The 26,987-nt window shown below is 38.6% G+C and overlaps 1 protein-coding gene across 8 annotated transcripts in view; it reads right to left on the bottom strand.

Moving 5' to 3' along the window:
- Positions 1 to 2,201: 2,201 nt before the first annotated feature.
- Positions 2,202 to 26,987, bottom strand: part of ntng1a (netrin g1a) — a 90,564-nt gene continuing 65,778 nt past the window's right edge. For 2 of the 8 annotated variants that reach the window (XM_039681267.2, XM_039681266.2), the window contains exons 4-8: positions 24,323 to 24,495; positions 16,442 to 16,468; positions 11,009 to 11,176; positions 8,394 to 8,528; positions 2,202 to 3,805 (exon numbers count right to left, since the gene is read on the bottom strand). In XM_039681267.2, the coding sequence (XP_039537201.2) occupies positions 3,552 to 3,805; positions 8,394 to 8,528; positions 11,009 to 11,176; positions 16,442 to 16,468; positions 24,323 to 24,495 (757 nt within the window). In that variant the 3' untranslated portion in view covers positions 2,202 to 3,551. The other 6 variants (XM_039681269.2, XM_039681270.2, XM_089125479.1 and 3 more) reach the window with 6 other exon arrangements.

The following is a 26,987-nucleotide window of genomic DNA, read 5'->3' as shown; positions in this document are numbered from 1 at the left end:
CTATCTTAAGCGTGAAATCATGAACCCATGCACATTGTTGTGGGCTTAGATTCTCTAGTCCTTCAAATCTGACAAATGAACATCCTCATGCAGCCAAATACCAAATGCAGTGTGTGTTCTTCCCTTTTGAAAGTGCATGTTGCCAATTTTTTTGCAGAGATATTCCCATTAGCAGCAGAGGGAACAACATCCCCATGACTCCTCCAGGAGAAGGACTTAGATGGCGAGCCAAAGTTGGGCTTTTGTTCTGGGAAGAAAAGCGAGATGCTGAATGGTGGATAATGATCTTACCGAAGCGTGTTGGCGTTCTTCTTCTCCTTTGTTATCAACTTCAGATGGGTCTTCCAGAAACATATTCTGTAGTGGTTAGCAACACAAATATCTAAATACTTCCATGAGTTTTACTATGTGATATTAGCTGATAAAAAATAAAAGTGTTTGTAACTTTGAAGGTCTTACCCCGAGTAGGAAACCATAAATCAAAACCCTGAAATGGTCAACGCTAAATGAATCCTCGGTTTTTAATTCCTGTTATCAATGAAAAAGTTGGATGTGCCTAAAGTAAAAAAAATCATTATGTTTACTGAAGTGGAACTTCTTAACAAATGGAAAAGCTGATTTAAAAATCAATAGACCGCCTTGTTCAAGGGCAGATTAACTCCAGATGCTAGAAAAAATGACACGTTGCTTTAAGGGGAAAAATGCAGAAATGAAAACACTCACTAGATCTTTTTAGAAAATAATCTACAACATCTTTCCTCTTATAAATAGAAGAGAACAATGGGAACGATGCAGATGATTTGGCTGAGCCTGTTGGCTTGGTTCAAAGAATTTGTTGAATACACAGTGGATCTGCTGAGTATGTAGATGCACTGAATTGTTTATTCTCTTTGTCGGCGTTGCATATGTGATAAAGGGAATGTTGCATTTCTGAACCTATATATCTCAAATGTACACAAGGTGATGTTGTGAACTCGTTTTCACAGCCAGTAAAGAAATACAAGCGTCTCTGGACCAGTTGATCTGTGTTAGGGTGTACAGTTAATATATATATATTGTTTAAGATTAATTTCTATTAACTACCTATTTACTTTGAGATTCAACAGTTTCAAATTAAGAATATTTCAAATTAAATGATTAATCCCCCTTAAAAAAGGCAATTATGAAAACAAATTGAAGCAAGTTCCTTTCTAAAAATACTCTTAACAGAACTGAAATTTTAGTTTTGAATAAAAACATTTGAATCTTTAAAAAATCTGTGCAATTATAAGCCATTCATTTCTTAAAGTAACATTGTAAACAACGCATTCTCACCCCAAGGCGTCACCTTTGACCATGCTTCAATATTTGACGTTTTAGGCGCCCTTTAGCGTCACTTACATGACGCGATCCTACGGCGTCATCTAACTGACGCAAAAGGAAAGCGTCAGTTAGAGGACGCGGTTAGGTTTAGGTGTGGGGTGGGGGTAGGGTACACGCGATCCTAGGGCATCATCTAACTGACGCTAAAGGGCACCTAAAGCGTCAGATATTGAAGCATGTCCAAATGCTTCCCAAGGCGTCAGTTAAGTGACGCCTTGGGGGTGAGAATGGGCTGTTGTAAAGCAAGGAAAGAGTTGATAGATTATTATAATTTGGTCACAAATGTCCAAAATGAAAAACAAAAAATGATGATTGTGGTTTATAAAGAACATAAATGTGAATATCACTTTCTTTTGTTTTCTAAGCAGACACACACATACACAACACATGAAGATTCATAAATCAGCATCCAGTTTTTAAAGTATCACTGCAGATGAAGACAAACGTTCCTGAAGCATCTCCTTCCAAATGAATCATTTAGCAGGCCTGTGTTGTCACACACTCTATAATCGTGAAAACGGCTGTAAAACTTTCTGTTTAAAACAAACCTGTACGATAGATGGGCAGTTTAGTCACAGGCAAAACCAACTCCATAAAACAGGCTCTCAAAGAGACATCAATAGCTGTTAATATTTAATTTTGCCCATCCGATAATGCGTTTCACTGAAACAAATCATTACTCTATTGAATTTGAGATAAATGGTGTGTAGAAAATTCTGAGGCTTAAAGCATTTTCCACTGTTCTGCAAAGTATGCAATTTATATGCATGTTATATAAAGACATATGCGATTATTTATTAAAGGGGAGTCTTCATTTTGCAATAAAACAATACAACATAAAGTCCTTTTAAAGTTTTATTCACTTAAACTTTTCAGTGTTAAAGCAACAAGAAAACATTTAGAATGTCCTTTGGTGTGATTTTCTTTTTTTACATCTCAGTATATATACTGCATGTAAACTGATATTCTTTGATGCCAGCACGTTGCCAATATACTTTAGGAAAACGTCACAATCAAACTGAAGGAAAAGTGAAAAAAAGTGTAAATTAAATAAAAATTCAGACAAACGTAATCGAATATTTCTGTTTGCACCTTGATTGAACGCACTAAAATATTGCCCTTAAACACATTTCAGCAATAATACAAAAACGTTTATGCTCTACATCATCTTTACTCTGTCAAGAAAATAACTTCTGTTTTAATACAAAAATTAAATACACTGATGACTGTCTAAGCACTTCATCATTTGGGTGAAAACACATCTTTGACCATGGCCTGAGCAAACAGTCTGTCACATTTCAAAGTCAGAGTTTTTAATCGTATTTTTTGGAGGATGGGGGTTGTACCACATGAGTGTGACAAACATCACACAGACTGAAAGGAAACCAAAAATATATATATATGAAAGAGAAAAAAAATATCTCAAGGGTTACAGAATTACATTCACAAAAGCACATGGTGTAGGAAGGACGGGGCTCTTGACACAAAGGACACTCTAAAGTTTATTTTCGAGGGGTGGGGTCGGGGGTGTTGGCGGGACGAGCTCAATTTGAAAGCAGATCAAATGTGACATTCTCAATAGATTTCCTTGTATCCACAATGCACTGACAGCAAAGAATGCTTCTTTTCTCAAGTCTTTTTCTATATTATTACTGCTTTATCTTTATTTATTTTTTTGTAATTGTCCAGTTCACACGATCCAGACAGATTTCCATCGCTCTGTGTCACAATAGCCGAAAGCAGTCTACAGCCAACACGATACCCAGAATGGCTCAGGTGAGGGGCGGCAGCTGGCTTTACTTGTACATGCCGCTGGCTGAACGCAGCTCCCGTTGCCGTGGTGATAAAGGGAGGAAAGGGATGAGTATTGTCCGCTCCGATCCCTGTCACTCTCTCGTTTTGTTAGGGGAGTGAGTATCTATTATGGCTTGGTTCAAGTCTCTGCTTCCACTTATTTGCTTCATAAAGCATATGCTCAGGTAAATTCTATAAATAACACCTTGATTTTTTTTTTTTGAATCAATTTTTAGAAATGCTATTTTTGTTGATGTATTTATTTATTATATTTTGTCTGTCATCCTCTGAAATTTCGCTTTGATATTTGGGCACATTCCACATGGCCGGCCGAATGTCGGTGGGTCCGGTGCGCTGCTCATACAGAAGAAGCAGGATAGTCAGAGATCTGCCTCTCAAAGGACTGTGACCCAGCAGATCTCCAAGAGGAGAACGGGACCCAGGACGAAAAGCAGCAAAAGCAGGATCGGCACAGGGGGGCGGAGAGAAGCCTGGCCCGAGTACGACCCTCCGCAGCCGCCCGGCTCATTCTCACACCGCGGTTTCTCACACAGCAGGCCGGTGTACGCCGGAGGACACTGACAACGGATGTTGTTCATACACTCACCACCGTTTTGGCAACGCAGAAGTTCATTGTCACACACCCGGGCTGTGGTATTGAGAGGAAAAGGGTAAGCAGAAGACAAACACACACACACACACAGGCTACACCCAAACAAGTATGAACACTTCTATGATTACATAGAACTCTATCCTGAGATATCATATATTCATCTATAGCTGAAAATAGACAGAAATAGTCAATACAAAGTGCAGGCAAAGTATTGATTGAAATGAATCACAAGTAGAAAACTTAATATCATTAATAATAGAAAATCATAAGTAAAAAAATATTGATAGACATTTGTTTTACAGAAACTCTTCAGCTTCGATTATTATAATTTTGTTTTCCCTCAAAAAGTTTACTTGGCATTCCTGCTCATCGGCCACCTCAAAACTTATTTGAAAAAAATTGAAGTACTACAAACATGTCATTCAAGAGACCTCAGCACTGCCATTAACCCAAACCATTAACATGGCATAGTTTTCTACAAATCCCCAATATTTAACAACAGGGACGCCAAGGCCAGACCTGCTCCCTTCAGATGCAAGCTGTTGAGCAAGCTTCAGGCAAACCAATGCCAGTGCAAACTACCAAAACCAACATAGACAAATAAAAACCATTGAACAAGCCATGCCTCGCACATCTTCATCAAAGCTAGAAAAGCACTGGAAACCTGCTGATTGGAAAAGAATCATCTAAAGCACAAACACTGATCAATATATTGCGAGGAATGGTTCTGAGAGGACTTGTGCGTTGCAGCATCTGTTTAATGGCCGTTACCGAGCTATTTTGGGATGGACTGAGCTGACAGGAAGTGCTGGATGATAGAGAGAGGAGGTGTAACTCTCCCAGTCATAACAGGCTGATTAGGGAGCTGGCAGAACTACATGGTCTCCAGCTTCTCTCTCTCCATCTCCTGTGTGGATACGGGCTTTATGGTTGAGTCAGGGAAAAATGAGCCCCTGTTTGTGTCCATAATTCCCCCTGTTCATCACTGCCGAGTCTTTTTACGATGCAGATCAATCGTTCCCCAGTGAAAACCCACACTCGTACCACAAAACAAGACTCAGACACTGGACCTGCAAGATGAACAAGCTATTTGAATTATCAGTGATTAACACACATATAGATTGAATGCGTTCAATTAGTATTAGTCTCATTAGCATTTGTTAGAACAAAAACAAGCAAATCATACATTTCTTAACGTTTGGATGCACACTGATCTATGGAACCCCGCAAATGATATGCAGGAAAAAAATAGTAGGCTAAATTCTACGCACAATTTACTTATTCGTTCCTCCGATTTACTAAATCAAGCACACAATTTACTGTTATTTTTCTTGCATGTCTTGTGTGGTCTCCATACTATGGTAGCTTGTTGCAGACCCTGAATAAAAAATAAATAATTGCGACTTTTTATCTCACAATTGCGAGATATGAAGTCAGAATTGCTTGATATAAAGTCACAATTGTGTGATAAAAAGTCAGAATTGTGAGATATAAAGTCGCAATTCTGAGAAAAAACTATTTATCTCACAATTCTGACTTTTTTCTCACAATTGCGACTTTACATCTCACAATTCTAACTTTATAACACATAATTGCAATTTTATATGTCGAAATTCTGACATCTTTTCTCAGAATTGTGAGATATAAACTCGCAATTGTGAGTTATCAGGCTTATTCTAAGGGGAAAAAAGACTAACTTTTTCCTCCTCAGAAAAGTCTATATCTCGCAATTCTGACTTTATATCATGCATTTCTGACTTTTTAACACACAATTGCGACCTTATATCTCACAATTCTGACTTTATAACACAATTGCGACTGTCAGGCAATTCTGACTTTATATCTTGCAATTCTGACTTAATTTCTTGCAATTATGACTTTATAACACGCAATTGCAACTTTATATCTCGCAATTCTGACTTTATATCATGCAATTCTGACTTTATAACACGCAATTGCGACTTTATATCACGCAATTCTGACTTTATATGACTCAATTCTGACTTTATAACACGCAATTCCGACTCTATATCTCGCAATTCTGACTTTATATCATGCAATTCTGACTTCATATCTCGTAATTCTGATAAAGTCAGAATTGCGAGATCTAAACTCGCAATTATGAGAAATAAAGTCAGAACTGTGAGATAAAAAGTCTCAATTACCTTTTTTTATTTTTCATTCTGTAGCGGAAACAAGCTTCCATACTACAATTTAATTGTAATGGAAATAACAATTATGTGTGTTTATCTAAATGTTAAGAAATGATTATGACAATAAATTAATTGTAATCATAAACATTACCAGGTCAGTAAAAGGGAATGTTACATCATATGCTTCTTTTGTTCTATTGCTCTCTCTTCACAAATAAATTGTTTATATAACAGATCGCAGTAGGTTAATAAGTTAATCTAGTTTTTTTTTTCTTAAAATAATCAAAATATAAATTTAGACCAGTATGTTTTACTTTTGGGGCTCTAATGTGGTCATGAAATGACAATCAACTGTCCTTTTCCAAGCACATGTTTAACTTATCTAGCCTGCCCATAAGAAAAATTAAAGAAATTATGCATCAAAGGATGAAAAACAGCTGTTTTAAAATAGAGGCTTGTTTATAAAAGATGCTTTATTGATTCAATCTTTGTAAATCTCCACGTTGCCCAATGCTCTTTTATAGACACGATGTTTCCTTTTATAAAGTAATCTTATTTTAAAAAGATGTGTAGGGCATATTGACTCTTTGCAATTGAGACATCAATGTTGCCTCTTACCAAACTGTACAGAAAGAGGTAAGAGATAATGAGTTGATTGTGTCTGTGGAAAGACTTTTAGAACAACTCCTCTTTGCGGGAAAGAGCAAATTGATCGATTACCTTTTCCACAACTGTGGCCTTTGGCAAACGTGTTCTTGTGCTTCATCTAAAGAGAGACTTAAAAGAGGCAGTTTTGTAGATAATCTCTCAAGAGTTTTGGTCTTTTTGCTTCACCCTAAGAGTTCAACTCTTTCTGTCTCCTCAGTTTGATATCCCCTGATGACCAGAAAAAGTTGCTGAGGCAAGAAGAGCCCCGTCAGTGATTTATAGCTGGTATGGGTGCAAACAAAGCCTTTACCTTCCAAAAGAAGGGGGGTTTGGAAACTATTTACTCTGCTGTTGGTTGAGAATGTATCTCTCATATCCTACAAACTGTTTAACCTCTATATCCTACCTCACGCTCTCTAGAGCCCAGGCACAAGGCGGCGTTTTTATCTAATAAATACGAGAACCTATTTTGAGAGAGCAACAGAAGGTCTGTTTATGTTTAAAGCATGTGCACTCACAACAAGGAAAAATGTGCTCAGCCTCCATTTCTGCATTCATACTTTTCTTGAATGTAAATAAACCTTAATAAAAGAATAAATTGAGCCATTAATTGGGTTTGCTTTTGATAAGAGGGATAATATTTATTGAGAACAGCAGTAGATTGCATGGTGCGCTGGGAAGAAAAGGCTTATTTGAAGAAAGATTTGAGCTTTAATTGCATATTGAAATCTGCATGCAGATGGACGGGATCAGGAAAACGAGCGTTAGATTACATTTATCACACATATTTTGGCCTTTGGGACTTTTAATGAGACGAATGCAACAAACTTAAATCTCTTATCTAGGACATCTAACAAAAAAGCGTCTGTGTTGATGACAACATCAAATTAAAATGGTTATGGTGGCTTTACCGTAGTGCATACCATTGACTGAAACAGTCACATGATAATGCATCTTCAAGCTGGTGGGAGATGGATGTGTATAAAGAACATGTCTCTTTATTTCTCTTCGATCTTCTAGAAGAGACAGTAATGGGAGTGCATTTGCCACATGTCACCACTTGTACCAAACTCTCTGCATGGTTTACTTTAATCTTGTGACATGTGATGGTGTGAATTTCTGCTTCTCACACTAAACCAGCCTCGTACTGTTACATTCAAAGCCGCTTTGAACTCAACATACAGTACACATTTGCTGGACTGTCCATCTTACATTATTACAGCTAAAATCCCTTTGTGTTATCTGAGGCTTTGGTAAATGTTGACCTTTGATGCCGGGAGCCCATTGAAGAATACAAATCAATGCTTGACCTACAGATCGTTTCAACCGCAACACTTGGAGCCAAGAGAGAGAACCAACGATCATAATGTGGCCATAACAGCAAACAGCCAGAGAACACAGCGCAGGCGTCAAATGTTGTGCTCACTTCAAATATTAGCTCAGCTGTCTGCATTCATCTGCACAAATGCACATGCATGGGATTTGTTTGCATGATTTATCTCTGTGCTTGAGAAGAATTCTACAGTAATACTATTAATAAAAACAATTCTGATAAATTATGATAATATTTCCCTCAAAATTAAATCTGCAGTTAAACCACTAACAAGGCACCATAACAGGTGTGACTGAGCCTCGGATGGAAGTCAGTCCAAGTTTTTTTGGTTGTTCCCAAGTGCTGTAAGCAAACCAAGCTGCTCATTCCCGGGTAAGCCAAAAAAAGCAGCAGCAAACAGAGAAAATAGAGGGAGAGAAGGGAGAAGGGAGAGAGATGGAAAACAGAGCAAGGGACTGAAGCTGCAGGTTTGGTTGGAGGTTCTACTTACATTTGCAGCCATTGTCCCACAAATATCCTTGTAGACACTCATCGCACTTAGCCCCTGTCGTTCCCTCCTTACATTTACAATATCCTGTGCCATTACAGCGATCAGTGTCTGAGCCAAAGGGATTACAATTACAGTCTGTAGAAACAAGACACACACATACACACAGTGGAGAGATGGGGTCTGTGGTCTTCAGCCTCTCACATCAGCTCATGAATAAAGTCCCTGTTTTCTACACAAAAAGTAGCATTTTTGCTCAAAATGGGCCTCTGCTGCATCCTTCATGCACATTGCTATTCTACAAAGGACAGATTTATAACCCGTATAGCTGAATATTTACCTTACATCTTCCATTTCAAGGAAATATAATGAGAAGCATCAGCTGGGGAAGATGAGTGAGGGTGAAAAATGGAAAAAAAATGCCATTTACTTTAGTGAGGAAAACGTATGTTTGTGAATGTATAATGTCTTGGAAGTCCCATTATGCAAAAGTGTAGGGCGATGCAGACTATAACAGACTGTGCATTATGAATAATTTTATGAAAATATTTCTATATTTAGGTTAGCACTAAAATGAGTGGCATGAAGGGAAGGAACATACAAAGAGAAAAAGAAAGACAGAGACACGTGGTGTAGGGTTCCTGATTAGCCAATTTGTTTGCGGTAAGTGCATTAAAGTCAAATACTGATAATTTCTTAAAATAATCTCATAATTAAATCCTTTGATCCTACAGGAAACGTCATTGAAAGTCAACATGAAACAGCATTTGTAACACATTACACTTGCATAATTTTAAAATTAGATACTAAATAAAACCCCCTCCAAGTAAATGCTCAAGGTCATGGATCCCCCCTACTAACATTTGACCTTAAGAAATCCGGCTACTTCTTTTTAGTATAAATTCCCCAGTATGCCCAGCACAACAGAACTCTCTATATGTGTGAATATAGCCTTAAAGGGATAATTCACTTTTTCCACAGTATTTTCAATTTTGATACTTTTCGGTCAAACCGTTGTTGTCTATCAGTCATATAATGGAGGTTTAGGGGGTCCTCCCTCAGTTCACCTCAAAGGGCATGCACAGAGAAGTCCAAATTAAACATGATTTAATGACTCATAAATGTAAGTACACATTGATGGCCTAAGACACGAAACGAGCGGTTTGTGTGAGAAAACGAACAGTATTTATATCGTTTTTACCTCGTGTAACCACAGCCATGTCCAACTGATCTGACGGCACGGGGGCGCTTCGGTCTGCGCATGCGCTGGAAGTGATCGCTTGCGCTGGAAATTTTACCTTTTCACTAAACATATTTAGATATATCAAAATCATCTTCCATTGCAATTTCCTGTATATCTAAATATGTTAAGATCTTCACAGTGAACTGAGGGAGGACCCCCTAAACCTGCATTATATGACTGATAGACAACAACGGTTTGACCAAAAAATATCAAAATTGAAAATACTGTGGAAACAAAGACACCAACATCTTGGATGCCCTTGAGGTAAGCTAAAACATATCAAAAATTCATTTCAAAGTGAACTATCCCTTTAAGGTTTTTCTACAGAGCAGATTTCTACAGTAAGTAGAAGACATTAATACTTATTAATTATTAATGCTTTGCTAAAACACTAACACAGACCTCTCCCAAGATGCACTTCTCACATATTTTGACAGCTCGGTGGCCCTCCATTGAGTACAGAATTTGCTGGGTTGAGGTGGAGGTCAGAGTCTGTGACCTGTAACACCTAAAGATGTCTGTGTAAGTCACACAGCCGTGACCTGCTCCCAGACACCTCTCCCGCTCTCATCTTTCTCTTGCTGCTTCTTTCCCAGAGTGACATATGCAGCACGCAGCACCTTTTTCTGAGGGTGCCAGCCCTCCCAGACACCTCACAGCAGAAACGTGAAGGCAGACATCACCTCTGTCTCACAATGACACCTTTCTGACTTAATAGTCTGTCTTTTAGTTTTTCTTTGACTTTTCTTGTTCTTGTACTTTTTCCTTTCTGAGCTTTGTAATAAATATACAAAAATGATGTTTTATTAACAAAGTTTGAGAGGAGCTCATCCAGTTAATCCACTCAATTAGCATCAGGAGGTATATATACAGCAGACTTACCTCTGTTCTATGACAGTTTTCCAGCACCCCATCTCCTCACTTCTAACTATTCCTATCCCAACCTGGGATGGGGGAGCACTCTAGGTTCGGGTCAAATTCCCAGATCGGAGCCCTCCCCTCGGACAGCGCACCAAGTACGCGTAACCTTTACTCTATTTAATTCTATGTAAGTGTGAACTCGTGAAAAACGAATAAACATGCCAATTTTTCCTGACACGGTGTCAAATAATATAATCTGCCATGGATCATTTTGTCAGATACTTGCTGATTTTGTGGTCAAATATCGGAGGGATGTGGTTCAACGTGACGTTGCTGACTCACACAAGCATGCGTGAAGAGACTCGGGTGATGACAGAGAGATTGACAGACACTGAGAAGGGAGTGAAGGAAGAGATGAAGGATGATGGAGCAATAGAAAGGGAAGGCCTTTCTAGGCCAGATTTTGGGAGGGTGTGTGATGTGCGTTGGTGGATGGGAGTGCTGGAGGACTGACCTATGCAAACATTCTCATCGTCCAGCTCTGCTGAGGCATTGCGGTAGTATCCAAGCTTGCACAGTTGGCAGTGCTGCCCTCTAGTGTTGTGCTTACAGCTCACGCAAATGACGGTGTTTAGCACCTCGATGTAACTGCAGCGATTGGAGTGACTGAAGCATTCGCAGTCTTGCAAAAAGGGGAGAGAGATGTGGCTGTGTTTAGGGTAAGTGTGTGCGAGTCGCGGCGGCGCTGCAGAAGAGGGGCACCATGGCATGCGAGGTTTGGATGGTCTGAAACAGCGGTAGGGTGGCAGGCACTGCCATGGATGCAGCCAGCGGTGTTAGATGTACGATCACCTTAAGATGAATGGAGAAGCGGTGTTGTTATTAGAGAGTTCGCCTCGAGCAGACCACAGCAATGGAGAGGAAAATAAAAATAGGAATGCCACATGGAAATCAAACACGAGTAGATGTAATTTTCAACCTCGACAGAGCGCGAGTGCAATTTGAAATTTACATCTACAGAATGTATATTCTATTGCTCATGGAGAGTTGTCTGAAACAAGTGATGGAAGGGTGTTGTAGTGAAGGAGCTGGAACTTTCAAACATGAGAAGAAAACAATGGCTTCTATTTTCGATGCCCCCAAAATAACAAAGCCTCTCAGGTCGAAAATGGGTACACAAACGGTATCCTCTCCACAGAACTACTGCCATAAAAATGAAAGACAAAGCACTTTTTTCAGTATTGATTCTGTCAGCTCCAAAATGAGAAATAGCTCAACCAAATCAGAAATAACTTCCTATCTATTTCCCCACAGCCTCCAAAGAAACCAAACAACGTGTATCCAGGACCCGCAAGGAGTCTGTCCTAGTTTCAAAGTGAAGTTGAATCTCAATGCACGGATGCTGCTCTTGGCATAACATAACAAAGTGGCGCCCTGACCTGCCAGGGACACTTGCCAGGTCAACCAACTGGCCAGAACCCTCACTTCGACGGGTCTGACACATCTTCCCGTTCATAAAGCCTCTGTGTCCTTCCCTCCTAAGATGATTCCAGGGCTCTCGGGAGAAATGGAGGGATTCTCATTATCAACATCTGGATTGAGGTCAGACCTCCTCAGCAGCCTTTTCCCCTGTCCCCCGACTGGAGGAGTCGAGACAGACATATCTCCTGAAAAGCGATCTCTAAAGCTGCCTGGATATGTCAATCATTGTCTGAAAAATGTTTTAGAGGGCCCACTTTAACAAAAAAAAAATTGACAGGCTTCTCGCCTGTGAGCCACTGTGGAGTTATATCAGATTCAATGTTCTCATCCAAACTCGGATCAACAACATTGACTTTATACAACACATTAATCCGACAGAGTCAACATGATGCTTCCCCTTCTGATTCATCAAGTAAAAGCTTTGCCTCCTCGAATTTCGAAGTCCCAAAAGCATTCGGGACAGTTCGGGATGTTGATTCAGGATGGAGTTAATTAACGAACAAATCAAAAAATAAAGTAAACACAATAAAATCATTATCTTTTTAATGGTACATCTTGATACTACGGAAAGCGGGAAAAGTAAGGTCAGGGATAGATAGGTGTTCTGCAAGTACAGGACTCACTCTGGATTCATTCAGGGGATGGTGGTGGGGGTAATTCGGATGACATACACTGACACAGTAGTGAGAGGATATGAATCGAGTCCTCCTACCTCTCTTACTGTTTGCAACTTGTACAGAAGGAACGGTTGACAAAGCAACTTGAGGAGCTACTGGACAAAATAAAGACAAAATAAATCAAATGAAAACATTAAATCAACAGAAACCCCAAATTATATTATGAACATCAATGTTCATACCAAAAGAATGAAGTTGAAAGAATGCAGACTATTTAAATCCCGTTTTTTTGTCATGAATGATAAAAATAGACAAAAATGTGCACAGTGCACGTTCCATCCCTTCCTTGCAGCTGTTGTGGTTTGGAAGTTTTCAGCGGCTCTGGAAAAGAAAAAGCCTGCAATTGCTGGCAGAAAATGCTCAGCTGGCATTAGCGCATTTGTGCTTCCCAGGCTTCTTGTGTGAGAGCACATAAGGCTTAGATCCCTACGTCCCGCTGCCAGTCCGACACAACAGCAGAACAACAGGGCTCAGAACAATCCCAAAGTTATCAGCTTATCATGCATTCACAAATCAACCCAAGTTTCTATGAGCACTGTGTCCTTTCCTAACCTCCAACCCCCAATTCAATCAAAAGCACTGTTTATTCAGGCCTTCTGTTTGCATGATGTTTCTCTTCTGCGCAATGTATTAACTTGAATTAGTATACTTAAAACAGCCATGAAAACTCCCTAGCAGGGCTGAAAAAAAGATTGAGAGGGCCCAAGAGAGAGCGCCATTCCTAATTAAAATGGAGGGCTTTAAATCATCTTCGAGTGTCTTTATGTCTCGTTTCTTAGAAAAGCTGATTGCTCAAAAATCTCACAGCTTTCAGAAATGTCAGAAACTCGCACGTGAAAGAGAAAAAGCAAAAAGAACATCTGGAATGAGTCAGTATACAACAAATGTACAAAAAAAGACTAGCTGTCAGCAAACTTCTGCTGGATCTGTTTCACTCTTATAGCAGTCTAAAAATTGTTCTGTGAGTCAAAAGGAAATTTTATCCAAGTTGAAAAATGTACCCTACCTTGATTTCGGTTAGCGACACCTAGAGATGAAATGTTCTGCCGAACTGCATGCAAGCAGGAGAAATCAGGTGTTAATTGAATGCACTGGCTGTCGGATGTCAGATGCACTAGGACGGCTCAAGTTTGGACTCATGTACACATAAACAGCTACACACATCTCCAGATGGGTCATTCATAAAGTCGAGCTGATAGGCTCTTAGAGGACAAGCAACCAATAGACCAATCACAGGTCATCTGTGGTCATTGTGGCTTACTCTATATTAACACATGGGAAAGACGGCTGACAGAGATGAAGGGAAATTGTGACAGTGTTTCGGATTGTGCACGAGTGTGATCATGGTTGCGTGAGATACTTGTTCAATTCATCAAATTAATTCATTTGAAGTGTGCTTCCGGTTGAAAAAAGGCTGACAATTGAAATGATGGGAATATCCTTATAATTACATACGAATCATTTCCTTAGATGCGGAAATATTAAGACGGGGAATGGGGCAGTCTCTCAGTCAACTTCAGAGGCAGCACTAAAGCGAAAGGACCGAACCAAACGTTCCTTCCCTCCAACACAAACATGGTTAAGTCCCTTATGTGCTGCTTCATGGTTGACCTCAGTGTGTGGGAGAAGTGTGTAAAACGAGGACAGGGTGCAGGAATTCCAGTGAGACACGTCTATGAATTTGAATTCGATTTTTTTCACCAGGGACATAGCATGGTGTTTGGGGACTCAGAATGCATGCAGACGCAGGTTACTGACAGAGGAAACCCATCTTGAAGACCCATTATAAAATGGCCTCTATGTCCAATCACATTGGGAGAAATGACTTTTTTTCCATGTGATTCTGGGAATTCCGTGAAAATAACTGAGTTTTCAGTTCAAGCTCCAGTAATATTTTATGATGGAAATTAAAGATGAAAAACAAATAATTGGTCTTGTAAGATTACTAAGATAATGTTAGCTGAGGGTGTGTGTACATTGTAAAGTGTTTCTCATTTCAGCATCACTTCATCAGTTGAAGTTTTTTTTTTTTTTTTACTCAACCTCATTAAAAGAGACTATAAAAAAATAATGTTTTTACAATTATTTCAAATTGTGATTTGGCTTTAATTTGTAAACTAATACATTTTTCTAAACTAAAAAAAAACAAAAAAACAATTTGGATCCATCAAACGTATCTAATATTTGGAGAAACACTTTATTTTCACACAACTCTTTTCTAGAGGTTTTCTGTCTCTTTATTTTTAATCCAGTTAGACACAAAGAGTGAGAACACAGCAATGAACAATATCTTTTTGGAAGCTCTCAGATTGACAGATGAATCCAGTTATCCTCTTTCATCACATTACATGACACTCACACATGGAGGAGCCAGTGTCATGATACCCATGGGACAACGTTGAGCACTTTATTATTGATATAAAATGTGTTCTGTATTACCAAGTCATTAAGAGCGATGCTCATCACATCTGCTCTTCATTAATGTTTTTGTTGGTGAAAATTTGGAGAGAAAAAAATGGTTAAATAAGAAGTGAAAGCCTTTAATCAATGCCATCCCAGTAATGAAATGCAATCCTGTACAGTCAAAATCTCATCTTAAAATATTAATTTTGCTCTAATGCCTGCATTAGGCAATTCTGGCAGGCTTAATAAACTTGAAATAGAATTGGGAAAAGTCAATAAAGAATTCAATTACCCTCAAGCAACTCTGAGGAAACTGCAGTGTTTTCTTTTTCAGTCTCTGGCAAAACATTTCCATCCTCAAGGACTCACTTTACAAGGTCTCTCTCTAAAGTTTTTTTATGAAAGAGAGAGAGAATGGTGTTTATAATTGTTATAGTGATGGTCAGAGGACAGTTTTTATGGCTTCAGCTCTGTTTTGGTGCTAAAGTATCATCCAACTGTTCAGGACCCTAGTTGTACTGTGAGTGTCTCATCTTTGTGTCTTTCTGGACGGAGGTGTGTAAATTCACCATGAGGGACAGTGAGTGGATGTTCATGTTGATGATTGTATAAGAAATAATGGAGGTAGCCCATGCAGAAATGGCACAGCACAGACCATGCTTTACAGCCAAAGACAAAACACACTTGAGGAGGGTGTCCACTTGGTTTAACGTACATTTCTGATTAAAAGTGCAACTTGTAGTGCAATGTTTTTTGTTCACTAATTTCTTCTCAACAAATGTTTAGTGGTAACACTATATTGTATGAATAAATCAGAGATGTATAAATACTTATCAACTCCTGTAATGATTGAATATTTTATTTGTGCAATGCTATCTCATACACCTTTGATATGTTACACCAATCTATCCAACGAGGAAATGAGTATATTTGTCCTGGACCCAAGAGAAGTGAAGCGTGTGGAAATATTCTAGACTCTACATGCATTCTGACTTGTTCAATATCTCTATGGCTCCAGTTTTCACATTCAACTTCCCTGCACCTGTAACTCTATCTGTCTGCTGGCTTATGAGGCCCCTGGTCAGACCAGATAATACCAGATAGAGCTGCATTTCTCAGATTAAAATGATATTCTCCCCTTTCTGCTTCTAAGCTTCTAATCTTATTATGTGGCAACACTGCTGTTTGCCAGAAACAGCTAACCTTAACCCTGTTCTAATTAATTTCAAAACTAAATCACATTAGGTTGCACAGTTTATACTCAATAGGTCCAATGAAAATCAGAAATTAACGTTTAACCAGAAGTGTACATGAGGTAAAGTGAGAAGCAAAGCTGTTCATCTCGCACTTCCTGTTGATTTAGATCTATGAGTTTGTTTACTTACTAACTGGACCAACGCTATTTGGGAGGCCTAAAGGAGAGATTAGAGAAGAGATTATATTAGTAACAATATATAGCAATAGCAACAATTAGCAATTTTAAAATGTAATAAAAAAGTTGTAAAAACAATACTAATAATTAAATAATCATAACACAATAAATACTGATAATGCATAGAAATAAATATGGATAAAAACACATACAATATACATAACATGTAACATAGGGTGTGTTCACACTTATAGTTTGGTTCATTTGGACCGGACCAAAAATAAAAATAAAAAATTAGCCTTATTCATTCAAAACCTGATTGGTCAGCTTTAATGACGTTTTATGACGTTTCCCGAACATCCAAACCAATGCTATGTGCTGGGCTAAATTAGCCCGTTGTAAGTGCGTAGCCTACATATGATGGTGTTTTTGACTTGTGAAGAGCTTATTAAATGTGTAAAGGAGTCAAAACAATGGCAGAAATCCAAAAGAAAGATCTGATGCGAGGAGTGTTTCTGATACCTGTATCAAACTGTGATGGGAAACATCACGTCTATGATGATAAAAAAACAGGTATGTGTTAGCATTCTGTCCTTTTTAGGGTTGCATCATGTGACATCATGTCCCGTTTACATGCCTTTGGTCCGTGTTGCGTTCATATATTTAAACCACAACAGAGTTTGTTTGGAAGTGGACGGTGACACATCTTTTCAGCGGTCTTGGCCCATTTGTTTGGTGCGCACATCGGTTTGTATGATAGTGTTCAGAGTTATTCAAATGAACCAACAGAGCAATCGCACCAAGGTTCATTTTAATTGAACCAAAAATGCCAAGTGTGAACACACCCATAATCAGTTTTTATGTAATAAAATAGTTCGTAGTGTATTGCTGGACTATCTCTCGCTATAGACCATTTCAAAAGATGTAAACAACACTGGTCCAGAAGCACTTCCTGTTTCAGTTTTTTAACACTACATAAAAGCTGGGATAAAATACAACCAACAGAACATTTAAAATTGAATCAAAAAGTTGAACAAACATCTTTAAGATGTTTTCTTTACATGTGAAATAAAGAAAACAGTTACAAACCGAAACAGGAAGTGTTTCTGGACCAGTGTTGTTTACATCTTTTGAAATGGTCTATACACTATACTTAACAAATAAACAACCTAGTAAAAAAACTATTTCAAACAATTGACAGCAGAGAACCCCTCTAGAATAATTCATAAAAAAACACACAAAGCAAATCCAAAAGTAGGAACAGGTTCAAGTATTTAAATAAAAATAAACCAAAAAATGGTGAGGTATAAGCATTGCTGCAATGTTGGAGAGCAGTGAATGAAGATTTTCCTTTGAACGATGGAGAACTCTTGGAGACAATGCTTCGGTGGCAGAAAGAGAGCTGAACTCACGCCCCTGCAGTGTGCCATTGATCTAGTGTGTGCCATCTAATCTCTCTCCCTGATCTCTGCTTCATATGGACAGTTAAGAGTCAAATGTATGACCTTTGGAAAGAGGGTTGAGAAATCACTTGGAAAATAGGCACCTCCAGGCACCTCCAACGAACATGTGTGAAGACTTAGACAGAAAGATGGTAGAGGGAAAGGACTACAGAGGACAACCTGCATGGGGAAACACACTATAGAATCATGCTTTTGCATTCACATCTATTCATGCCAATACCAAAGAGACTCGCTAATTGAAAGAATCCTGCTTGATTTTCATTGATGAAATCAAGAGAGAAATCTTTCACCCTTCACAGAAGACTTTATGTAAGCTCAACTATATATGCAAACTATAGCACATGGGAGTTTTACTTGCAATAGCACGAAGTTCTTTATTTATTTATTTTAATTCAAAGGAGCGCATCCCTAAAGCTGGGTGAAAACTGGCTGAAACTGAGGCCGGGTGAAAACAGCGAAAAACTTTCGGGGGTGGAACTTTTGGGTGTTGAGCATGCTGATTGGTTGAGTTCATTTCAACCACCATTTTAAAAACCTTGCGGTGCGTGTAGTCCTAACGTCACCGGACTAATTTGCCTAATCTCCATGGTACTTTAGACTGCAGTGGAAACGCAGAAAGGGACAAATTGGGACAATTGAGTAATTTCGGTGGAAACGCGGCTTTAGACTCTATGATATTCTGGTCCATAGATACAGTAAGGCTTGGTTCCCTCTTTTTTTCTTTACCTGAACGTCATCATGGAAAAATGACAATGATTGACGATGCATCTGACACCACAGAAACAAATACAGACGTCTCTATATACTCTAAACAGCATCAACAGTGTAACACAGCACCTCTCATAGCACATTGTCTGCTCTCTTTGCTTTAAATACAGTCAGGCTTTTAGTCATGGTTCTCATTCATCCTCACGATTCATGTAAGTTATTAACATCTCCTCCTTTGAGTTGGACAGTCGTCTGCCTGAGACGGACACAAAATATCATGTGTCATATCATTAGATTACCTTTCAATCAGAGCGGTTTTCAGCCCCCCTCACCTGCTGGAACTCTCCATTATGTCAGAGAGCAGGAATCAAATTGTGAAGCCTGATGCAGAAACACATTAGGCTGCTTATGTTTATTGCACGCTCCATTGATTTTTACCATCTGAACTTTTGCACTCTGGGGTCACTCAAGTCTCCAGGGTCAACTGATGATGGGCAGGAGTGTGTGTGCTAAATGAATATTTGTGCTAAATTAATATTCTGGAGGATTTTTCCATTCTTCCTGTACCTGATTTTACAAATTTTAGGTTGTCATCTTTTATGCTATTGTTTGTTTAACACCTAAAATAATTGAATTAACTCTCTACACTGCCAGAAAATGTTTGCACACACTGTACCTTTAGTAGCTTAATGGCTTATTGGCTTGTTGTGTTGTTAAGTGTTGCTTATTGAATAATTATTGATGTTTGTGTGTGTATGACAAAATAACTCATATTACAATTATGAAAAACAATGACTTGATAATCTCAAAAATTAGAAGTAACTTATTAATTCATAAAAACAGAGAGAAAAAAAATTGTTTTTCAAGAAAAAAATCTCATAATTCAGAGATAATTAATTCGTTAATTCAGAAAAACAGAGTCGATTTTGTTTCCTCAAGTGAATGCAATACGCTTCCGTAGATTCTCATTGCATCATGGGAATTTTATGTGATGTTAAACACCACAGAGATGTACTGTATTTTTTAAATTTGACGAAACGGTCTCTCTGACTGGCACCATTTCATCGTGCTTTTTATTTTCTAATTTTTGCCTTGACCATTGACCATTGCAAAATGCAGAAATATAACAGCGCATAACTATACACTGTCTGGGATTTGTCGTGTTGCGCCGAAACATTAAGGGTACTCCGATTGATCGATCGCCGATCACAATCGGCCGATAATTGCTTTGGGATGTGTGATCGGTGGTCTCTATAAAGGCCGATCCAGACAAGCCGTTCAGATGATTTGTTCAGAGCAATTGCTTGAATAAGAGCATGATCATTTAATGTAATGTAACGCTAGCCAAAGGATGATGGGAAAAAATGGTTAATGCGTTAATTGTGTAAACTATTTTTTACTGAAAAAAATAATTTAGGCAAAAAATAATTCAGCGCAAATATATAGCAGTGTGTGGGACTTATTCCACATTCCTTCAATTCATATTTTAAACAAATACTTCCACAAATTAATAAGACCCCTTTCTCACAATCAAGCAATTATGCCATCAAAATACACCTACAATGTTATATCAACCTGCACAGAATGATAAAGAATAGACAGTCTCTTGTGGGGAAAATCCACCCACACACACCTAAACACATGTTATACTGACAGTTAATTTTTCAGGCTTCCTCCCAGAGGTTGACGGGACGTAATTAACCCAACCTGGGCAAGATACCAGATCTGTCCTGCCCTACATAACACACTCACACGCCTGCCAAGTCATCCAGCTTGAGGGATTCCCGCTGGACCGCATGAAAATTGTGACGACTTCCTTTTGTCTCATTTGAAAGCCAATCTGTTCCTTAACCGCCCACTTCCGTTGCCAGCAAAAAGGACAAACCCCTCTATGATGCTTTATTTCATGTTGGAAACGGAGATAGTTGAATTGCTGGTGTCCTCATTATTGTTGTTCTAGTACAACAACTTCCTGACCTTCACATAGTCTCATCTGTTTGCTTTTTCCGTCCACCTGGTCTTATCTATAAAATTTCTACCCTAGGCAAAGTTTGTAATTACTTTCCCTGGCCACTTACATCTCATGGCCATCCATCATCCATTTTCTACACGGATACGAGCCGTGACGTACACAAGCACTGCACCGGTGGAACTTGTCGGCCAACCTCTGCTATAGTAACGGCACCTCCATCTGAATGTCTTACAGGGCAGAATGAATAGATTTGAACGGGAGATGGCAAGTATGAAAAAGTGCCTGCGATGAGTTACAGTCACAGTTAAGATTCTGGGAATGCGACTTGCGGCGGAAAATCCTGTGAAGGAAGAAACAAATATTTGAAAGAGAGATTACCGTTGCGGCAGCACGGAGAAAGATGTGGAAAAGGCAGAGTAAACAAACCAGGTCTCATGGGGGAATAAGGAGAACATAACAGAAAACAAAGAAAGAGAAAAAAGACAGAAAGAGAGAGGGAGCGTAATATGCTTTCAGAGTTGACACTACAAGAGTCAAGATGGAAATGGTAACTGTGGTGGTTGTGGAGGACATGCAGCCAGGGTGGAGATGTTAAAATGAATAATTAGATAACACAAATGGTACAAAATAACTCTCCTCTTCTGGGAGAAGACAAGATGGCCACCTGGCCCTTCAGATAACACTAATTAGAGCATCCGTACGGCAGTGGAATGAGGATCGAGGACGCGCTTAATTACACTTCAAGATCGTCCATGTTACAAAACAAGGAAGGCAAACATCTTCTACAGGACTGAGCACGTTCTAAGGCTGGAACTGTCTTCTTCACATGCTTTTCCTCTAAGAAAGTTTGCACGTCTGAGGATGGCAGGTGGGGGAGGAAGGATACAGCTGTTGTAGTTTCAGCCCAGGAACGAACCATTTGATTCAAGGACGCCGAACAACGGCAGGCGAACACACTGACATCTGGCAACCCTTTACTTATGTACACTAATTAAAAAACAAAACCAGCCATCAGTCGTACACTACGGCGCCGCTGATAATAATTTACTCTCATTGCGACTGTCATCTCCAGATGTGTTGGGCTGTCTTCGTTAGCTAGGCAGAACAGAAGTAAATGAGGTATTATGAATCTCCTCCCTCGGTGGATCTCGCTCAAGCGTGATTTCCGTGACTTCTGTTGTATGCTGAGTGGAATTTTGTATCCAAATAATTAAATGTTAAAAAGCTGTAAAATCAATACGTCGCATGAAAGCACATATCATGTTCAGCTTTTATCTTCACGGACTGAAGCCGAGGTCAATGAGGAGTGATAAAAACCGTGTCGGGACACATCTCTCTTTAAGTGCTTTGATCGCGAGTAATTTACAAGGCCAGACCGGTTTGATTTGAAGTTTCATTTGCACAGTTTAATCCTGCCAGGACAAGAGGAATTAGTCAGTTCTCTGTATAGAAGTGCTGTCTTACTTAAACCACAGAGTATTACTCAGCAGAGACGTGGAAAACAATTAGCATTGCTTGCTAATCCTCCCGTTTTTAAACGTTAACAGGGGCTTGCTGATCATGATGTGCGTGAACCATCCCAAATGCCACTGCTTCGCTTGGGGACCAGCAGGCACAGTGCAGATCAGACCTTATTTTCACTTGTGTCTTGAAACCCTACATCAATCTGACAACCCATAAAACACACAAACATTAGTCAAGTTCAAGAAGGCATTTTAGATTCAGATCAGCACGGGCCAGAACATTGTGTGCGAGTCCCGTTGGCGCCTTTTCCAGGAGGGAGAAAATGGGGGCGCCCTCATCACTTCCCCTCTCTTCGAAAGCAGAAATGGTCTGTCACTGCTAATTCTCCAACTGATCGCTCTCCGACTCGCCGTTCTGATGTGAAGCGAGAACCTAGCTACTTCCCAGAAGTCCGAGCACGCTTTGACGAAGAGTGATATCCAGCTCTTTTCTTGATTTGTCTGACCCACTCGGACTAGGAGGAACAACTCTGCATTCCAATGACACAAAAAAAGGAGAACTAACACTACATACTATAAATGACCTACAAATTACTCATAATTTAAATTAGTAAAAAAGTGCCAATTAAAAAAAAAGCATTGGGATAAACAGTAACACTTATTTAATGAAATATTTTGCTTCAATAAAAAAGATGTTGGCAGTAAAAAGGTTAAAAAAAGCACAATAATGCAAATTGTATATAAAAAGCTGAAAGTTTTAATTATTTTTGTTTGTCTCCATTGCCCTATATGGTGTCAAGCACAAAGAACTGTTATAAAATCAGCTGCAATTGGTTTTAAATCGACAAACTGCTTTTCTTCTGTTTAAATTATTATTATTGTTTAATTGAATTATTTTCAATCCAATTGGAATGATCTAAGAGCCTGTCTATTACAGCATTATTATGTTATGGACTTCTCCCTCTCCTCACACATAAGGGGTTTAAGGTGAGGCTGTGTTTTATAGTGGGTCCAGAGTCAGTGCTGTCTTTTTTTTTTTTTTTTTTTTTTTAATAATGTCCTGTCAATCTCAGTCCTTCAAAACACTCCACCGGCTCCAAGAGAGTCATGAGGTACAACAGCTGCCAGAAGACACGTGTCGCTCGTGTATACTCTCGGACGGACACAAACACACAAACACAAACACGGACGGACGGACAGACACAAACACGGACGGATATGATGAACGAGGTGCCAGAATCAATTGGGTGTGTAATTACACTTCATCATTTGGATCTTCTGTGCTCTGATTCTGTTTCTCACAGTAGAAACACACGCACATACGAACGCATGCACACACACACAAGCATGCACGCTCACCCACCCACCTTCTAACCTGCTGAAGACTTAAAAGAAAGTTTTGGCATGCACACAGTTTCTGTGCATGCTAAGGTCATATCCGTGATATGGGCTGCTGCTTTAGTCCCAGAAGCATATGGTGAGTGCTAGGGCAAACATTTTGTGAGTTGGATTGAAGGCTCTTTCTCTTGCCATTTGAAATAAACTGCAGTGGTGGTGTAGTCCCCAGGCTTACAGACAGCACTGGTTTTCTAAAGGCTAACTGTCCTTCTGTTATAGTTCTAACATTTGACATGCGCTGTTTTCTGTGAAAGAAAGTTCATGCAATTGTTCTGCATCTTTCTGAAGGGTAAACACTCCTTAAAGGGATAGTTCACTCAGCTCACTTCTGTCATTAGAAATTTTTTTTTTTTGTCTTTCGATGGACAAAACAACTGAAACCTTATTCAAAATATCTAATTGTGTGCTCCACAGTCATACAGGTTTGGAATGACATGATGGTGAGTAAATGTGACAGATTTTTTAGGTAAACTATCACTGTAACCAATAGGCACTTTCATGCTATTGCGGTCATTAAACCTAAAGGACATACCAAATGGAAATTCATGTTAAATGATTCTATGCAGTTTTTATGGTTATATGACTTCTTTCGGGTTGAATGGTGGCCGCCCTCCCCATAATCAAATATTAAATATGTCTGATAGCCCTTCTTAAAGTTGAGAAGTTACTGTGATGTGTCAAAGTTCCTGTGAGGACCTGGTTTTAAATTGGAAGTAGGGTAATGGCTTCTGGGGAGACACCGTGAGCACATTGTGAAAGGTAGGACAGGAGTATGAGAGATGGTTTATGGTCAGAGTAAAAGGACATGTGAGCCTTGTTATCCACAAACATAGAGCCCATATTGTTCTTTCCAGTAAGTGGAATGGGAATGTGTGTGTGTGTATACTCACAGATATTTGCTGTGCCCTTGGGGATGGGGAGATAGGATCCAGCGCTCCAAGCTCTGGCCTGATAATTCCTCTTACAGCGGCCACAGTCAGGTCCCGTAGTGTTGTGCTCACACTCGCAAGTGAGTTTCTCTTTGTCAAAGATGCAGCTGTTGGCATGAAGGTTGCACTTGCACCTGTCACGGTAAAAAAAAAAAGGAAATAAAACATATGCCCTTGTGGATTTTCAATTGTGGAGTTCAATTACACCCGAGAGGGGAGAAAAAAAATGGAACCAGCACTTAGAGACCAGAGTGACCTTGTAAATCATTTGCATTTCAAGTAAATGTGCATCTGCATGTGGAGGTATTCTGAAGCTTCCAGAAAGTGACTTCAAAACCTTGCACATGGTGTCAAGGATTCTGCAAAATCCACATCATTATTTTCCCCTCTCGAAAGACAGGTTATTTATAATTATCCCAATGGAAAAGAAATAATTACAGACAGGTCACACTTTCAATGAGAAAAAGAAAACAGTTAAATAATTTAAAAAAATATTAAGTGGTATATTTTAGACATATATGTTGCACACTTCTATATTAACATATTCACAGTTGTTATCATTTACATATTTTTTACTGTACATATATATATACATACATACATACATACATATACATATATATATATATATATATATATATATATATATGATGTATAATATAAATAAATAACTACTGAAGCACTTGTGAATGCTTTTTATCCTCAGAGGCAGTCATGTTTTAAATGTTGGTTATACATTCACTATGGCCACTGAGGACGACCCCCATGCAAGTGTCTCACAGCGAGGTTTGCTCTCCCCAGTTTCCTCTCAAAGCACGCAAATTGATTTTGTATGCATGCAGAAAGTCAACAGATGGATATTTCTGAGACACTCATGCAGTACTGACATAAAGAAATGTGATGCGGTTAAGTGAAACGGTTCAGCAGCTAGAATGGTGTAGCTTAACTTGTTTATATGTGTTGGTCTGTGTTTTTCAGTTCACCATGCAATTCTGTAAATTATATTGACCATCACTTGCACAAATATTTTTTTATACTCATAAAATGAATAACATAAACAATATGTGGTGATAAAAAATATGGTCCCACTTTATATTGGGTGTCTTGGTAATACTTTACAATAAGGTCTCGTTTGTTAACATTAGTCAATGTATTAACTAACATGAACTAACCATAAATAATATACTTATTAATCTTTGTGAACGTTAGTTAATACAAATATACAGCTGTTCATTGTTTGTTCATGTTACTTTACAGTGCATTAACAAATGTTAACAAATACAACTTTTGATTTTAATTATGTATAAGTAAATATTGAAATTAACATTAACAAAGATTAGTAAATGCTGTAGAAGGGCAATTCATTATTTGTTCATGTTAACTAATTAACTAGTTGTAAAACGAACTAGTTTACAATAATTAAAAGGGTAAAGGGTAAAACCCTTTAGGGAAGGGTAAAATTGACGGTTATTTTCGTCAGTTAAGGCTTGTTAGATCTAGCATTCGGACTGCTTTGTATCAGACACAGAGATAAAGTAGTGCATAAGATTAAATTTATTTGAATGAATTAACTATAGGATTAATGTGAATTAATTATTGAGAGAGAGAGATGAGAGATGTGTAACTGCATTTGTTCAGAGTATCTCATATTAACAATGAAGCTGTCAGAATAGCGATGTAACCCCCTCATGCTGAGAAATGTAATATAGCGATGCAGTAGCGAAGCTATATTATTAATAAAAGCCGCAAGGAAGTGTTGATAACAAGCTTCTGTGCTTCTAAATGTTTCTGTGTGTGCTTTTTACAATCTCTGCCCTCTGTGTGCGAGTGATGTATGTGCTTCAATGAAAACAGCACATTAATATAGAACGGTGATTAAACTGACTTGGAACTACCTGTGCATTAAACGGTTTTCCTTCCAGCCAATCACAATCGAGTATTCATGGTATAAATATAACTAAGAAATAAAAATGCTGTCCATAGATATTATGTTGGAAAACAACCTTAAAGATGCTCAGCGTGATTTTAACAGATTAATAATCACTGTAAAAAAATATCAAAAGCAGATCAGTCTCTAGTCTTTGATCTAACATTTTCCAGACTCTTGATGTCTGCTGTCTCTCTTTCTCACACAGGTGTACGCAATGCTGCCTTATCTTTAAATTAGGCTATTAGTATTATTTGAAGTTAACATTATAAAATACGTAGACCTACACCACAAAACTAGTTGAGCATAAATTATTTAAAATTGGGGAAGTCCCGCATTATGGACATGACATTTGCAGTCAAAACTTGAAATAAAAATTCTCAGAAAATACATGTATTGAAACGTATATAGGCTACTTCCTTAAAGGACTCCATACATTAGACAAATATCAGTCTATGTTTTATTTTTAATATTAGGGAAAAGACACACATTCATGCGTGACAAAAAAATAGGAGGCAAAATATATTTTTTGTAATTCTGTTAATTACACTGCGCAAATCGGATGAGGAAGGGTTGGCTCTCCAGTCTCCATAGAACTTAAAATATTCATTTTATTTTAGTTTTCGTGTTTGTGTTCGCATTTATGAGGAAAAAACAATGTTACAGACGCGACCGCTCTGAACTGGCACTAAAAGACTG

The sequence above is a fragment of the Pimephales promelas genome, chromosome 22 (assembly GCF_988280905.1).
Source record: "Pimephales promelas chromosome 22, fPimPro1.hap1.1, whole genome shotgun sequence".
Lineage (NCBI taxonomy): Eukaryota > Metazoa > Chordata > Actinopteri > Cypriniformes > Leuciscidae > Pimephales > Pimephales promelas.
This window is presented reverse-complemented; position numbering and strand designations above follow the sequence as displayed.